Source organism: Heterodontus francisci, chromosome 9 (assembly GCF_036365525.1).
Source record: "Heterodontus francisci isolate sHetFra1 chromosome 9, sHetFra1.hap1, whole genome shotgun sequence".
NCBI classification, from domain to species: Eukaryota; Metazoa; Chordata; class Chondrichthyes; order Heterodontiformes; family Heterodontidae; genus Heterodontus; species Heterodontus francisci.
The window spans coordinates 57,679,080-57,697,034 of NC_090379.1; the positions used below are offsets into that span (position 1 = coordinate 57,679,080).

Sequence of the window (17,955 nt, forward strand, 5' to 3'; positions counted from 1 at the left end):
CAAGTTTAAAAATCAATGTTTGTGTGGTGAAATTCATGTGCCTCATTCTTGGCAGGTGGGGCCCTGCATGACATTTTTAAACTGGTTGGCAGAATTATTTTCTCTCCATTGAGTATTTATTTCATTTGGGCCAAAAACTAGTGCCCTCTCATTTCTGAGTGACTGGCTTGGCAGAGTCCTGATAACAGGATGTCTCTCCATGTCCATTGATTTTGGGAAACAATGTACAATGCTAGTTGGCTGAGTTACAAAAGAATAAAAATTTCCAAACAAGGATTGAATGACATAACTTTTCTAATTCATGCAACTGTCCAGTATTGTCTGTCATTTCTGATCGTCATGGCTGCAATATTAAAAGTAGGCTTAAGGAGACGGACAAATTAGCCTTGAGATATATAATTTTTTGAAGCCGTCACTTTCAATTGAGTTATGAGATCAGTATTTTAAATTTGAGACAAAACCTGACTGGTGCCATAATTTTTAAATTGCATAAAAATATAACTTAAAATGTACTTGAGATTTTTATAGGAAATAGAACATCTAATTTGTAGGGTTCAGAATATGTTGCAAATGGGGTCAATTATAACTTGAATTTCTGTAATGTAACTGTCAATATATACTTCAATTTTTTTCTTGGGATTTGGGTGCTCCTGGTAAGGCTTCATTTATTACCCATCCCTAGTTACCCGGAGAAGGTGATGGGTTTTTGCTCCTGGCCTTGTGACGATGCTCACGCAATTATGTAAGGTAGGGAATTCCAGGACACTGACATTGACAAATCCAAATCAGGATTATGTTGCACAAAAGCATGACCCTGAGCTTCCGGTTGCTGGCCATTTCAACCCCCCCCCATCCCGGCTCTCATGCTCACATCTCTCTCCTGGGATTGCTGCAGTGTTCCAGTGAACATCAACGCAAGCTCAAGGAACAGCATCTCATTTACCGATTAGGCACACTACAGCCTGCTGGACTGAACATTGAGTTCAATAATTCCAGAGCATGACGGGGGGGCCCCCCCATTTTACTTTTTATCTTTTTTTTTGTGTTTTATTTTAGTTCAGTTTGTTTCTACTGTGCCTACCCACTTTTTTCATGTTTGTGCTTGTGGCTGTTCAGTTTTCAGTCCATTAACACCCTATCTGTACTAATGCTTTGTCTTTCAGCACACCATTAACATATTGTTTGCCTTTGCTCCATGATCTTCTGGTCAGCTGTTCTGTGACCTCGTCCTATCAATACCTTCTCTTGTTATCTCTTGCCCCACCCCCGCTTTACTTGCTTAAAATCTTTTACATTTCTTATATCTGCCAGTTCTGAAGAAGGGTCACTGACCTGAAACGCTAACTCTGCTTCTCTGTCCACAGATGCTGCCAGACCTGCTGAGTATTTCCAGCACTTTCTGTTTTTATTTATGTTGCACGACATTGCTGTGCTTCTGCTTGGTTGTAGAGCTTACAGGAGGAAGGTGCTGTTGAAGTAACTGTGTTAGTGCATTATGAACATGCATACGAATTAGGAGTCAGAATAGATCATTTGGCCACTTGAACCTGCTCTACTATTTGATAAGGTCATGGCCTCAACTCCACTTTCCTGTCTGCCCCCCCCCCCCCCCCCCCGCCCAAATAACCCTTGACTCCTTTGTCTATCAAGAACCTGTCTAACTCAGCTTTGAATATAGTCAGTGACCCAGCCTCTACTGCTTTGAGGGAGTGAATTCCACAGACTAACAACCCTCAGAAAAAATTTCTCCTCATCTCCATCTTAAATAGGAGACCCCTTATTTTTAAACTGTATCCCCTAGTTCTAGTCTCTTCCATAAGTGGAAATATACTTCCAACATCCACCTTGTCAAGTCCCCTCAGGATCTTGTATGTTTCAAGAAGATCGCCTCATTCTTCTAAACTATATTGACTATAGGCTGAACCTTTCCTCATAAGATAACTCCTTCATTCCAGGAATCAGTCGAGTGAACCTTCACTGAACTGCTTCTAATGCAATTTTATCCTTTAAGTAAGGAGGCCAAAACTGTACACAGTACTCCAGATGTCTCACCAAGGCCCTGCTGTAGCAAAACTGCCCTACTTTTATATTCTATTCTTGCAATAAACAGCAGCATTCTATTTGCCTTCCTAATCACTTGCTGTACCTGCATACTAACTTTTTGTGATTCATGTACCAAGACACCCAGATTCCTCTGTACCGCAGAGTTCTGCAGTCTCTCTCCATTTAAATAATATCTACTTTCTCTTCTGCCTGCCAAATTGGAAAAGTTCACATTTTCCGACGTCATACTCCATCTGCCAAATTTTTGCCCACTCACTTGACCTATCTATAATCCTTTTTGTAGACTTTTTACCTCCTCTTGACAACAAAGATAGGTAGGAAGATAAGTTAGCAGCAAATTTAGCTACCATACATTCGGTCCCTTCATCCAAGTCATTGATGTAGGTTGTAAACAGTTGAGGCCCCAGCACTGATTCCTGTGGCACTCCACTAGTCACATCCTGTCAACCCGAAAACAGCCCATTTATCCCTATTTTCTGCTTCTTGTTAGCTAACCAATCCTCTGTCCATGTTGATATGTTACCCCCTATACCATGAACTCTTATTCTGTATAGTCACTTTTGATGAGGCACCTCATTGAATGCCTTTTGGAAATCCAAGTACACCACATCTACAGGTTCCCCTTTATCCATATTGCTTGTTAATTCTTCAAAGAACTCTAATAAATTAGTTAAACACTATTTCCTTTTCACAAAACCATGTTGACTTGCCTGATTGCAGTATGCTTTTATAAATGTCCTGCTATAACTTCCTTAATAATGGATTCTAGCATTTTCCCTATGACAAATATTAGGCTAACTGGCCTAGAGTTCCTTGCTTTATGTCTCCCTCCTTTCTTGAGTAGAGGTGTTACATTGAGCTATTTTCCAATCTGCTGGGACCTTTCCAGAATCTAGGGAATTTTGGAAGATCACAGCTAATCCATCTCCTATCTCTGCAGCCACATCTTTTAAGGTGCTAGGATGCAGGCCATCAAGTCCAGGGGACTTGTCAGCCTTCAGTTCTAGTAGTTTTCCCAATACCTTTCCCCTAGTGATGTGATTATTTTACATGCTTCCCTCCCTTTTACTTGTTTTTCAAGTATCTTTGGGAGGTTTTTGTGACTCTACAGTGAAGACCGACACAAAATACCTGTTCAATGCTTCCACCATTTCCTTGTTGCCCATTATTAATTCCCCAGACACGCTCTCTCTAGAGGACCAATACTCACTTGAGTTACTCTTTTCCTTTTTAAATACTTGTAGAAATGCTTACTATCTGTTTTTATATTTCTAGCTAGCTTTCTCTCATACTCTTTTTTTTTTTTCTATTTTGAGCCATTCTTTGCTGGTTTTAAAAATTTGTCCAATCTTCTGATCTACCACAGATCTTTCCAGAATTGTACTATTTTTTTCTTTCAATTTGATACCATCTTTAACTTCCTTAGTTAGCCACAGTCTTTCTTTCTCACTGGAATATATCTTTGCTGAGAGTTATGAAATATCTTCTTAAATGCCTGCCATGGCTTCTCTACTTTTAATCTCCTATCTTTTTAAATCTAATTTCTTAGTTTACTCTAGTCTATTCTGACTTCATACCCTTGTAATTGCCTTTATTTAAGTTTAAAACACTAGTCTTAGACTCATACTTCTCAACCACAAACTGAGCATAACATGAGGAATTTCACATTCACTGTTGCCTAGAGGCAGCTTTGTTCTTTGTACATACTGCAGCCACAAATGAGCCAGTGATTGAGGACTGTCATGCTAGGCCCCCACCTGCCAAAAATGAGGCACATTAATTTTGTCATGAACATTAATTTTAAACTGTTGCTGGAGCGAGGAAATGACTTGTTAAACAGATCAGCCCGTGGCTGGAAAAGACATTTGCATATTAACAGACAGGGCTTGGAAGGACAAAGGACCATTCCCTGACACATTCAACCCACAATGGACCTCGATCACCAGGTATTGTGTGCAAGAGGAGCATTCCAGAGACTGCTAAGGTGATACAATCCAGGACTGGTTAGACTAGCTGGTCTCATGACTAACTGGCTGTTCCAGGGTCTTTTGAACTAGCCACAGAGAGTTTGGACGCAGAAAGACTGTTTGCTCCTGGACTGAAGATCTCTCCTGTCTGATCCCATCTCTTTCTCAGAAGCCTCTGAATTCACTGAAGACATGTGAACCCCAAGAGAGAAAGGTCTCCTACAGCGGCAAGGTTTAAGAAGAATACTGGGCTCCAACGAAAAGCAAGATCTATCCACAATGAAGGACTCTGCACTGAGCTCGCAGACCCGTAACAAAAACTCTTCAGCTATTGCCTCAAACTTTTCTACTTTATTTTTCTTTTCTTTTTCTGTTGCTATTTGCAAGTGTATCATGTATGCATGCTAGCGTGGGCACATCGTGTATCTGTAGGCATCAACCGAATTAGAGTTTAAGTTCAAGTTTAATAAATTTTAACTTTTCTTCTTTAAACCTAAGAAAACCTGTTTGTGCTGGTTTCTTTGCCTTATAATTGGGAAGCGGTGAATAAGGATTCACCAAGGGGGAGCTTAAAATGTGTTTAAAAATAAAACCTTGTTACGGTAAGACCAGGTGAAGGCTGAGAGGGACCCCTAAACACCATTCTCACCTGGTCGTACCAGGATGATGTTGAGTCCAGTGGTAGGGGGGAACCAGTCAAACCATCTTCTGGATTGTATTGAGCTTCTTGACTTGTTGGGGCTTCACCTGTGCAGACGGGTAGTGAATCATTTAAGACTCTAGTCAGGTGGTGATCCTCTTGTTACAGAGTACCTAGCCTCTGTCCTGTCCTTGTGGCCACAGTGCTAATAGCTGGTTCAGTTATGTTTCTGGTCAATGATTACCCTTCAACTGGAGTACTTGAAGGATAAGGTCTGATGACTAGGTTTTAACTTATTCAAGCTGATCATTAGCTGTCACTTCTGAAATGTGATTGCTGCGTGCTGTTTATCAGTCCAAACCTGGATGATCTGGTCCAAATTAGGCTGTTGCAGCTTGCTTCATTTATTAGAGGAGTTGTGAATGGTGCTGAACACTAGTCAGTGAAGAGCTCCACTGCTAATATGTGATGGAGGGAAGGTGATTGATTTTGATTCAAGCAAGTAGCTGAAGATTAAAAACAAAATGCTGGAAATACTCAGCAGCTCTGGCAGCATCTGTGGAGAGAGAAACAGTTAAAGGTCACAGACCTGAAATATTAACTCCCCCTCTCCATAGATGATGCCAGATCGGCTGAGTATTTCTAGCACTTTGTTTTTATTTCAGATTTCCAGCATCCGCAGTATTTTGCTTTAATATAAGCAGCTGAAGATAGTTAGTTGCTTCCCTGAATGCCTGTAGTAATGTCTTGAGCATCTGATTGGCCTCAGTCACAGACATAATCAAACACATCCTCCAGCTACTGGATACTTTTCTCTTTGATTCCCCTTTGACTTTTGGCTAATTGATGCTATGTTTGGCTAAATGCTGCCTTGATGTCGAGGGCAGCTACTGGCACTTTTCTATTGACATCGGCTCATGCACCCATGTTTGGATCAAGCTCGAGGTGAAGTCTGGAAAAGGATAGTTCCAGCAAAATTAAATTCATCAGTTTTGGCATGATCTGACTCCTGATATTTTTTTGGAAGATGGGGAATAAAGAGAGGAATATTCACATGCCTTCCCATGAATTGGAATTATTTGATTACTTGTACACTGAGTACAGTTAACTTCATTACATATAACAAGTGATGGCTGTTTCTAGTATTTTACAGGGCTGTATCGCCATTTAACGGTTCAAACATCACTGCCAGGAGAGCACCTCAAGCAGTTCTTTCATTTCCACATCATTTGACCTAATGAGGTATAGTAATAGCCTTCAACTCATTCTCTGAAATCTGTCTTGTACAATGATCCTCGAGTGAAAAATTGCAATGACACATCTGTTCCAGTACTTTCTTCCAGAAACTTTCAGTTCTTATGGGTTAAATGGATGGGTGTTTCTTTGAGACATTAATTGAAGTTTTCCAAAAATTATTTGGGGGTTACAAGGAAATTTATACACTCTTTGAATACAGTAATAGCTGCCTTTGACTGTTATGAAGTTGTAATGGACATGCGATGGTTAACATCTTAGACCTCTGACAAAGTGAGAACAGATTATAAAGTAATCTGAAACCTATTAGATATTTGTATACAATTCTGTTTCCTAATAATCTGGTGCAGATTAAATTATATCAATCTACCAGTCACTATGTTTCATATCATAACCGTTCAGTGTAAATGTGATTGTGCAAATGAAGCATGCTGCCTGAGACAACTCACTAAGATCTGGTAGAGAGAGACAGGAAGTGAGAGCAGTCCTCTCTGCTTCCATGGACAGCAGCACAACAGGCCAAATTTAATGGGTTAGGTTTTTCGATTGTAATGCCAATGGTAGCTCATTCATTCTAATAGGTTACCCTTGGTGTCATGGTTGGAACGTCTAGGCCACTTACTTCACAAATAATGGGGTAGGTGGAACTGTTAATTAATCTCACTTATGTTCAGATGTCAAATAGCTCGAGTTTCTGTTTACTGGTTTGACCTTGCCAGAGCTCCTTTCCCTGCAAGCACTCTTGCCTGCCTAGTGTTCTCTATTGTGTGTGGTGGTTGGCATCCTTCCATCTGTGAAAGATGATTGACATGCAAACAATTGTGTCTTCTCTTGGTGCACCTTTTGCTGATGGCTGTGCAGGCCAATCCTTGAGAGGCAGGTTCTGCCACAAGTGCTGCATGTGAAGCTGCCAAGTGACACTGAATTGTTGTTTTTAACATTGGCGCCTGTTGGCAAGCTGCTGTAGAAACTGGTCATCCTGGTAGTGCACACCAGTCCATAGGATGTGTTGCCATCTCCCTCTTTGGGCAGCTAGTGACTCCAAGGTGTGATAGTTGACATTTAGGGTATTCATGTCATGCTCGCAAGGATCCTTGAAGTGGAGCTTTGGGTGCCCCACTGGTCGCCTGGCTCCAGCTACCTCACAATACAGAAGGTCCTTGGGTATGTGACTCTTCCATCCTGTGGATGTGTCTGATTCACCGAAGCTGCTTCTGTTTGATTAGCGACAGCACACTTGGGAGCTTTGCCTTTGAGAGGGTTGTTGCATTTTTGTTCTGCCGGGATATGCCAATAATCATCATCTCCATGCTCCTGACCTTCACCTTCCTTGCAGATCTGGAAGGAGTCTACTGGCACACTGGGTCAGATGACAATCTGTCAAGGCTGAAAGTGAAGACAAAAACACATCGCATCCTGATCGGCAAACTCCCGTACGCTGATGAAGCTGCACTAGTTGCTCACAGGGAAACTCAGCTACAAAGACTCATGGGCTGTCTCTCCCAAGCCTGATTTCTTCTCCTTGACTATAAGTGTCAAGAAAACCATGATCGTGGGACAAGGTGTTGCATCTCTGCTCCTGAGCACACTAATTAACACCCCACTGGAATTGGTTAGCAATTTCTGCTACCTTGGGTCCACAGTGACATACAGTCTGTCCCTTGATGCAGAGCTCGATACATGCATAGGGAAAGCAGCTACCACCTTTGGCCAACTTGTGAAACATACATGGGATAACATCAAGCTGATGGTTTATAAGGCCTCTGTTCTCAGCACCTTGCTGTATGGATGTGAAACATGGGCGACTTACAGGTACCAAGAAAAGAAGCTCAATTTCCATCTTTGTCTTTGGTGCATTAGCTATTGTGTATAAGGTATACTAATACCTTGAAACATCAAGTAAAACTGAGTGCTATGGTGTAAATCATGTGGTATTGAAATTCAAATACCGTGTTGCAGCTGTGAAAGTCTGGTATCTAGGATTACACCTTCTGCCAGCCCAGGAAAAGAATCCAGCTGTCTACCATTTAATAAAAGCAACATGTAGTTAAGCCATTTGATCCAGAAAGCCCCAGATTCAGTTGCTGGCCCATACTGAGTCAAGTGATCTCAATTAGGGTGTCTTGGAATACTATAATTGGTCTCGGCACCCAAAAGTTGGAAGGGGAAAATTAGTCCAAAGGTTCTCACTCCTGATTGCTACCCAGTGACTTTCTTTCTGGAATGTGCATGCGAGTGCAATGTCAGGTGAAGATGAAACTGGGTTCTCATGATAAAATAGCCTGCTGGCATTTACTGCTTAGCTCTAATGAGGAATAATTACATTGGTGTGGTACTTTGGGGTGTTAGAACATATTTTAATGAACACCATCAGGAATCTGCCCTCGAGCGAAATAGGGGAAAAATTGGAGAAAACTATGGGGAATAAATGCCTATTAACTTCATTGTGTATATTTATAAAGGCTAACTGAAGTAGAGGTATAGTTCAAGGTCGTGACTGTTGAAGTTTCAAATATCTGTCTTGTAACATTTCAATGTAATAAAAACGTCTATGCTGTGTTTTTAACTTGTTAGCATTTAGCGGCTGGCCGTATTGTTTGAGTGCTGGGTTCCATCACTGCACATCAGTGCGAAAGATAAGGCTGAAGCATTTGCAACAATCTTCAGCCAGAAGTGCTGAGTTGATGATCCATCTCGACCTCCTCCTGAAGTCCCCAGCATCACAGATGCCAAACTTCAGCCAATTCGATTCACTCCACGTGATATCAAGAAACGACTGAAGGCACTGGATACTGTAAAAGCTATGGGCCCTGACAATATTCCGGCAATAGTACTGAAGACCTGTGCTCCAGAACTTGCCGCGCCCCTAGCCAAGCTGTTCCAGTACAGCTACAACACTGGCATCTGCCCTGCAATGTGGAAAATTGCCCAGGTATGTCCTGTACACAAAAAGCAGGACAAATCCAACCCGGCCAACTACTGCCCCATTGCCTACTCTCAATCATCAGTAAAGTGATGGAAGGTGTCATCAACAGTGCCATCAAGTGGCACTTGCTTAGCAACAACCTGCTCAGTGATGCTCAGTTTGGGTTCTGCCAGGGCCACTCCGCTCCTGACCTCATTGCAGCCTTGGTTCAAACATGGACAAAACAGCTAAACTCAAGAGGTGAGGTGAGAGTGACTGCCCTTGACATCAAGGCAGCATTTGACTGAGTATGGCATCAAGGAGCCCTAGCAAAACTCTGGTCAATGGGAATCAGGGGGAAAAACCTCCGCTGGCTGGAGTCATACCTAGCACAAAAGGAAGATGGTTGTGGTTGTTGGAGGTCAATCATCTGAGCTCCAGGACATCACTGCAGGAGTACCTCAGGGTAGTGTCCTAGGCCCAACCATCTTCAGCTGCGTCATCAATGACCTTCCTTCAATCATAAGGTCAGAAGTGTGGATGTTCGCTGATGATTGCACAATGTTCAGCACCATTCGCAACTCCTCAGATACTGAAGCAGTCTGTGTAGAAATGCAGCAAGCCCTGGACAATATCCAGGCTTGGGCTGATAAATGGCAAGTAACATTCGCGTCACACAAGTGCCAGGCAATGACCATCTCCAACAAAAGAGAATCTAACCATCTCCCCTTGACGTTCAACGGCATTACCATCGCTGAATCCCCACTATCAACATCCTAGGGGCTACCATTGACCGAAAACGGAACTGGAGTAGCCATATAAATACCGTGGCTACAAGAGCAGGTCAGAGGCTAGGAATCCTGAGGCGAGTAACGCACCTCCTGACTCCCCAAAGCCTGTCCACAATCTACAAGGCACAAGTCAGGAGTGTGATGGAATACTCTCCACTTGCCTGGATGGGTGCAGCTCCAACAACACTCAAGAAGCTCAACACCATCCAGGACAAAGCGGCCTGCTTGATTGGCACCCCATCTACAAACATTCACTCCGTCCACCACCGACGCACAGTGGCAGCAGTGTGTACCATCTACAAGATGCACTGCAGCTATGCACCAAGGCTCCTTCGACAGCACCTTCCAAACCCGCGACCTCTACCAACTAGAAGGACAAGGGCAGCAAATACATGGGAACACCACTACCTGCAAGTTCCCCTCCAAGTCACACACCACCTTGACTTGGAACTATATCGCCGTTCCTCCACTGTCGCTGGGCCAAAATCCTGGAACTCCCTTCCCAGCAGCGCTGTGGGTGTACCTACCCCACGTGGACTGCAGCGGTTCAAGAAGGCAGCTCACCACCACCTTCTCAAGGGCAATTAGGGATGGGCGATAAATGCTGGCCTGGCCAGCAACGCCCACATCCCGTGAATGAATAAAAAAAAATACTGTACACAATTTTGTATAGTTGTTTGAAAATCAGTTTGCACTGCGTTCTTGGATTTTATTCATTATCCACTACTCAAACGATCCACACAGACTTGCAAGTAAAAAAATTGCATAGTGTTTGTACAAATGCAGTGAAGTAAGCCTGATGAGCGGATGCCAGCCTTGGCTCAGATATAGCACTCACCTGAGTCAGAAGGTTCAAGCCTGACTTCAAAGATTTGAATGCATAATCTAGGCGAACAATTAGTGCAGCAGAGGAATTTCTACTGTGTTAGAGGTAACTTCTTTCAGATGAGGCATTAAACCAAGCCTGTCTCTCAACTTGATGTGGAAGATCCTATAACATTATTTGAAGATGAGTAGAGGAATTCTTCTGGTGTTCTGGCCAAACATTTATTCCTCAACCAACATCACTAAAAAGATTATCTGGCCATTTAGCTCATTGCTGTTTGTGGGACCTTGCTGTGTACAAATTGGCAGCCATGTTGTCCTACTTTTTAAACACTGACTACACTTCAAAAAAAATCATTTGCTCTGAAGTGCTTTGGGACATGCTGAACCTGTGAAAGGCACTATATAAATGCAAGTTTATGCATGTACAGCCCTGAGGAACAGTCTTTGGACCTGAAACGTGGACTAACTTCTGCCTCTCAGTAGATGTCACCTAACTTGCTGAATATTGGCAACATTTTCTGTTTTTGGTTTCATATTTCCAGTGCTGTAGCATTTTGCTTTTTGTTTATCTACAGTTGCTTTTTAATTATTGTGTGCTGTTTCTGGCTGTTATACTCTGGCCAGTATGTGGGAAGGCCCATGTAGACCAATGAATGGAAAAACTGCATAGCAGGCCTGTACAGTGATCTGTGTTGCTAAACCTGATGGCAATTGGAAAAAGTGGTTGTCCTTCATTTCCAGTGTTGCACTCCTGATCAATTTTCCCCTTCTATCCTGAAGGTGTTAATGGCAGAGAGAAATACCGAGATTCCATAATTAATGTGATGTACCAATAGTTTTTGACCACATATATCCCACAGGATTTTGTCCTTGGGGCTCCTAACAAGATGGCATACTGAATCCTACTGTCGTCTAGTTTAATTAAAATATACATTGGCATTATGGTCAAGCTGATAGTTTTATTTTTTGAACAGTTTGTACTTTTTCCAAGATTTTGTTCCTTTTTAAAATAAGCTGGCTTCCAATCTTCTTAGAATGAAGTTGACTCAACTGAAACAAAGCTAAGTTAAGCAAAATACAATGTTAGTGTTACAAATTTACTATCTCTGGAACTACATGGTTAAGCTTAGGAATGCAAGGATAATCATATTTTGCTCAGTTTTTCTAGAAATAGCTCCGGAGGCTTAAAATACAGAGGTGTGTATTCTGAAACCTCAGCCATTTTGCTGTACTTTCGAGGTTGTCATTATGGTTGGTTCATTCAGACAAGTTATTTACCATATGTGTATTTCTCATTTTTAGGCCTTTTATTGTCTGGAATGATTTTATGGAGGGATTCAGAGTTCTGGCAAAGATGGGCATGAAATTGGGAGCTGACAGCATGCTCAAGGGCTTTGGGGAGGATAAATAAAGTTGGAGAAGTGGGTGGTAGTTTTCAAGGACAGAGGGGGTTGAGGGTTTTTTTTTGGAGAGGGGTGATAACGACAGATTTGAAGGACAATTGTAGCAAATAAACCAATGATTGGGGCATATTCATATAAAATTATTCGCCATACTCTTTGCCTCCCCCTTTTTTCTTAGCATTGTTGGTAAAGTAAATAAGTGGTGCTGTTGCCTACAGGGCAAGGAATTGATGCTTTTGTCCCTGGCTGGCTTAGTGCTTAGGTCACCTGTATAAGTGAGCCAACTATTGGGGAAGATCCAGTGGCCTAAAGGAAGTGAATTGCAATTTTTAAACGATGTGCATTTGTGCCAATGTTGTGTTCATTATCTAGATGTGGTCACTGCTAGAATTTATTACCTATCTCTAGATATCCTGAGAAGGTGGTGGTGGGTCACCTACTTGAACAAGTGATTTGATGCAGCTGAGGTTTGCTAAGCCACCTCAAAAGTTAAGAGTCTTTGTGGCACTGGAGTCAGAGTCCATATTAGGTAAGAATGGCAGGTTTCCTTCTCTAAGTTAATAAACCAGTTGGGTTTTTACAGATACTAACATTTTTTTTTCCATAACTTTTTAAAAACTGATTTCAAATTCTCAAATTGCTATGGTGGGATTTGAACTAATTCTCTGGATTGTTTGTCTGTCTGAGCCCTTGGGTTATTCATCCATAACATAACCACTACACTAACATACCAATTGGTCGTGGAATTGGCTATAAAAGAATGATGGATTCAACTGTATTCTGTAATTAAGTGGGTACAAGTGCCTCGAAGATGAGTGTTCTGAAACCCTTTGGGTTGGTTATGGGTTTACATGATTTGATTCTCCAAAGCTCTGTGGTTAAAATTATTTAATATTGTAGTTGTTCCAGTCAGCATATATTGAAAACTTCTATATCTGATATCATGGTTTCTACATATTTTTAGCATGTTTTAGGACTGATCAACTTCAGTTGCATTTTTAGATTAATTTTTTTTATCATTCAAATGTTTAAGTAACTAGAATTATATTAAAATTTGAAATGTTGAACCCATCTTAAAATAAAAAGGACCACATGATTAGATACATAACATTTATTGCCTAATTCAGATTAGATCTAAGGGTGGATGGTTTAGAGAAGGATTAAATTGGTATGTTGCATTGGTGTATTTTTGCATTTATCCAATCTATTTTTCGCATTATATTCCTACATGGTATTCCTATAGCAACTGTTTGCCACAATATCGCTATATATTTTGAGTTGATCTGAATATTGCTTGTGGTCAGGTAACTGACCAGCAGAAGGTATAACTCTAGTAGTGCTATTTGTCTCCAGATTGACTCTCCTCTTGAAGCAGCATCCTGCTATAACAAAACCAATAGCAGATAAGCTAAAATGACTAGCAGTCTTGTGACTGAGACTTGAAGCCCTCTGGTGGGAAGGCAGATGCTTTATTATTGAACTTATCAGATTATTTCTATATAATTGGATATTTGTATATGCATATTTTATAAGGATTTTTTTTTCTTAAAGCCATTTGTTTAATTGCATCCCATGGTTATTTCAAAGAGCTTTGTCTTCGCTCCAAATGTATGTTCCTAATTTGGGAAACTTGTTTAATGATGTGATTCATCTAATAAAGTCAGACCTCAAAAGGAAGACCAGCTAATCAGCTGCCCAACACAGAGCAACAGCAAAGAGTTGTCCAAAGTTGTCTTTTTTTTAAAGTGCACAGTTTGCATCACTTTTTTTGTTTCTCAGTGACCAGCCGTGAAGTTGCTGTTTGATTTAAAAAAAAAATCCACTTCAAAATTTGATTCTGACCCCTTCTTCCCAGTGTGCAATACACAATTCCCCAGTTAAAAAGGTGCAAAAGTCTCCTGCTTCATTGGTTTCTCAAGTCATTTTGATTGGCTTCTGATTTTACTTGCTGTCGTTCTATTGCAAAAAATCTGCTTAATGCTACTCTGATAGCTGGTCTAAGATCAAAAACCTGGTCTGAGATATGACATTGAAAAACTGTAGAATGCTGGATCAACTATACTTTAATTGTGTACGATTCCTTTCAAGTTGTGCAATTCTGTAGTTATACTTCACAGCTAAAACCCAACAAGAGACTTGTACAAATTTTAAATAAAAATATATTCTTTCCACCCATTTTATAGTTTAAAAAGTTCGGATGAACATTGCATTCTACGGCGGAAAGCAAACTTAATCTGATTTAGCTCATTGTGTTGTGCCCAGATATGGTTTTTAGTTTTTGTTGTATTCGCAGGTCTATGTATGTTTCTTGTAAATGATACTACTGTTAGTCTCATTGAATTTGAAACAAACATTTTCACCACTTGCAATTCTACTTTGCTGCTTCTGTTGTTTAGCATACATATCCTATATTGTAGCACTGGGTTGACAATTTTATTTTTTAAATTTTATTTAGAGTTACAGCACTGAAACAGGCCCTTCAGCCCACTGAGTCTGTGTCGACCAACAACCACCCATTTATACTAATCCTACACTAGCCCCATATTTTCTACCACATCCCCACCATTCTCCTACCACCTACCTACACTAGGGGCAATTTATAATGGCCAATTTACCTATCAACCTGCAAGTCTTTTGAAGGTGGGAGGAAACCAGAGCACCCGGCGTAAATCCACGCAGACACAGGGAGAACTTGCAAACTCCGCACAGGCAGTACCCAGAATCGAACCCGGGTCGCTGGAGCTGTGAGGCTGCGGTGCTAACCACTGCGCTGCCCAATTTTAGATACACTCGGCGCTGCCCTCTTCAACACGTCTCACTAAACCAGGATTGGTTTCGTGGCTTGATGGTAAAGGTAGAGTGGATATGTCTGGCCACGAGGTTACAGATTGTGATGGAATACAATTCTGTTGATGGTCCACAATGCCTTATGGATGCTTAATTTTAAGATGATTAGATCTGTTCTGAATCTATTCCATTTAATATGATGGTAGTGGAAGACAACAAGATGGGTGGTGTCCTCCGTGTGAAGACGAACTTTCATTCCACAAAGATGGTGTGGTAGTCATGGATAGATGCATCTGTGATGGGTAGATTGGTGAAGACGAGGTCAAGTAGGTTTTTTGCTCTTGGTTCTCTCACCACCTGCCACGTGCCCTGTCTGACAGCTGCATCCTGTGCACTGGACTCAGTTTAAAATAAATACAAAAACACAGCAAAGTATTTTCCCCCAGCTGGCCAGTGAAAAGACAAACATTACAAATATTGTGCTTTTGAAATCTGCAGTGGGTCTGTCTGCTCAGGGCTGTCAGCAGAAAGTCAGTTGCCAACTTGCTCATTTGCCCAACTTTATCAGGAGTGGTGCTACTGAGCTACTCTTGGTGATGGATATCGAAGTCCCCCACCCAAAGTACATTCTGTGCCCTTAGTGGGTGGTAATCAGGTGGTTTCCATGCCCATTTTTGGCCTGATGCCATGAGATTTCATGGGTTCTGGAGTCAATGTTGAGGACTCCCAGGGCTACTCCTCACTGACTGTACACCACTGTGCCGCCACCGCTGGTGGTCTGTCATGTCGATTAAAGCAATACGTGCCCAGGGATGGTGACTGAGTCTGGGACTATCATCAACCCTCTCACCCTTTTAAAAAGAAAGCCTTGGTCGCTCCCATCCTTGCAAACTTAGCGCTCCATTCATAACTTCATTTTCTTGCCAAAGGTCCTTGAACATATTGTCACCATCCCTGCTTGCAACTCCTACATATGTGAATCTCATTGCTCAGGTTTCCATCTCAGCCAGAGCACTGAAATGGCCTTAGTCAATTTCATTTGTGACTTTGATTGTGACTATAAACATGAAGCATTATTCCTCCTCCATCCTTTTTGACATTACTCTAGCCTATTTGACCAAATCATCTTCCTCCCAATGCCTTTCCTCAATTGTTCAGCTTATTGTGATCTCCCTCGTTTAGTTCCAATCTTGCGTATCTGCCCATTTCCAGCAATTTAATCTCTTCCTGCCCATGTACCATCAACTTGGTAACCTCCCAAGGATGTGTTCTTGCCCCATTTTTCCTTGAAGCAATTGTCTTTGACCTCCACCACAATCTCTACGCTTGCCACTAATTCCATCCCTCTCCCTGGCCATTGTCTTGGGCTGAATCAGTCTGTTTATTTGCAATCTTTGTGTCCTATTTGACCCTGAACTAAACTTCCAACTCGATATCATCTCCATCATTCACTCACCCACTTCCACTTCTAATATACTCTTGTTTCCTCCCCTCAGACCATCTGCATTTGAAACCTCACCCATGCCTTCGTCACCTTCAGTCTCTACCTATACCATTGTTCTCCTGGCTTGGCCTGATTCTCCACCTTTCGCAAACTTTAGTTCATCCAAACCTCTGCAGCATGTATCCTATTCCACACTGTCACCATTTGTCCTGGTTATTGCAGATGTACATTGACTCTCAAAAGCCCCACACCTCCCATTTCAAATTCTCATTGTTTAAATCCCTTTATGGCCATGCCCTCAACCACTTTCCCTATCTCTGTAACCCACTCTTCCTGGCAAACTCTTTCTTCATCCCATTGTCTAGGCTATGATGAGGAATTTTCCAAATTGGGAAGTCAAAGCTCTTTTTTTGGAAGGAGAAGCTGTCTAGGTCCCACATTCTGGAATTTCATCCCTTAATCTCTTTTTACCTTGTTTCCCCACCCCCAAGTACCTCCTTTAAAATCCAGCTCTGACAAGCTTTTGGCCACCTCTTCTAATATGTCATATGCCTTTGGTATCAGGATCAGCATTTGTATGAGTATATCTCCTGAAGTGCTGTGGAAGGGTTATCTACATTAAAGGTGCTATATAAATGCACTTTGCCCACCTCTTAAAATAATTTGACTCTTGTTAAATAATTAAACTACAACATTTTTGAACCACTGATTGTTGTTCTTGCTTCATACCAGAGGAGGTAAAATTAATTCACATTGATTGTCAAACTGCGTAATTGTCAAAATTTGGTCCAGCCCTTGGGCCCAACAGGCCTTCCTTAATTTGGTGCTTAGTTCCTCATACTGTCTATGCAGAACCTCTTTCCTTGTCCTGCCTATGTCGTTGGCACCTACATGGATCATGACAACTAGATCCTCCCCTCCCACTAAGTTCCTCTCCAGCCCTAAGCAGATGTCCCAAACCCTGGCACCATCCACAGTGAGAACTTCTCGGGGGCAACTATGGCATTCCCTATGGGCATATCCTTGTGTGCTAATATCGTGGTGGTGGAGGAGAACAGAATGACGTAAAGTTGTGGAGCACTTGAGAAGAATGGACCCAGCAGGAATTACCCCTATAGAATATAGAGACACAGCAGAGGTCCTGTGAGGACCTCAGTGAAAAAATATATTTAAGAAAGTGTGCTTCATCAAATATGCAGTTGAGCAGCTTTGCTACCTACCTCCATAAGGACTTGCAGTGTGGACATTGTTACAACCAGGCAGGCAACACAGCCTTCTGGACTCTCACTCTTTGCAGAAGATGTTGTCAATCCCATTCATTATACCGTCCCCTACTATCACTACTTTGCTTTTTGCTCCCCCCACTTGAATGGCTTCCTGTACCATGGTGCCATGGTCAGTCTGCTTGTCCATACAAACTGCAAGAACCTTGAACTTGCTGCTCAATTGCAAGGGCTGAGGCTCTTCTGCTCACACCTTCTCGATCCCCTTACCTGCCTGACTAGCAGTCACACCCTCCTGTCCCTGACCACTGACCAAAACAGATGACCTTATCCTGAGGAGTATGACTGCCTTCTGGAACAAACTGTCCAGGTAACTTTTCCCCCTCCCTGATGTATCGCAGTGTCTGCAGCTCGGCCTCCAGTTCAACGACTCTGAGCTGAAGCTCCTCAAACTGCAAACACTTAGTACAGACATAGTTGCCATGGATTGTCAGGCATCCAGGTACTGCAGTCAAGCACATCACCTATTCACTTGTTAACCTCTGATGATGAATATTGGTGGGCTGTTTGACCATCGAGGGCATTGCAGTTGTGCATTATCCTATCCTCGCTCAATATTCAGATGCACAATCCTAATATGACCATTCAG

At 42.0% G+C, this 17,955-nt stretch overlaps 1 protein-coding gene across 6 annotated transcripts in view; it reads left to right on the forward strand.

Moving 5' to 3' along the window:
• Positions 1–17,955, forward strand: part of samd4a (sterile alpha motif domain containing 4A) — a 213,899-nt gene that overhangs the window by 29,828 nt on the left and 166,116 nt on the right. Inside the window, exon 2 of one of the 6 annotated variants that reach the window (XM_068039172.1) lies at positions 5,815–5,913. The exons of 4 other annotated variants lie outside the window; for them this stretch is intronic. Coding sequence is in view for 1 of the 2 variants with exons in the window: in XM_068039170.1 (XP_067895271.1) it covers positions 7,710–7,737 (28 nt within the window). In the remaining variant the exon portion in view is untranslated. Of the gene's footprint in view, positions 1–5,814; positions 5,914–7,437; positions 7,738–17,955 lie in introns of those variants that run through there. One more of the 6 variants, XM_068039170.1, reaches the window with a different exon arrangement.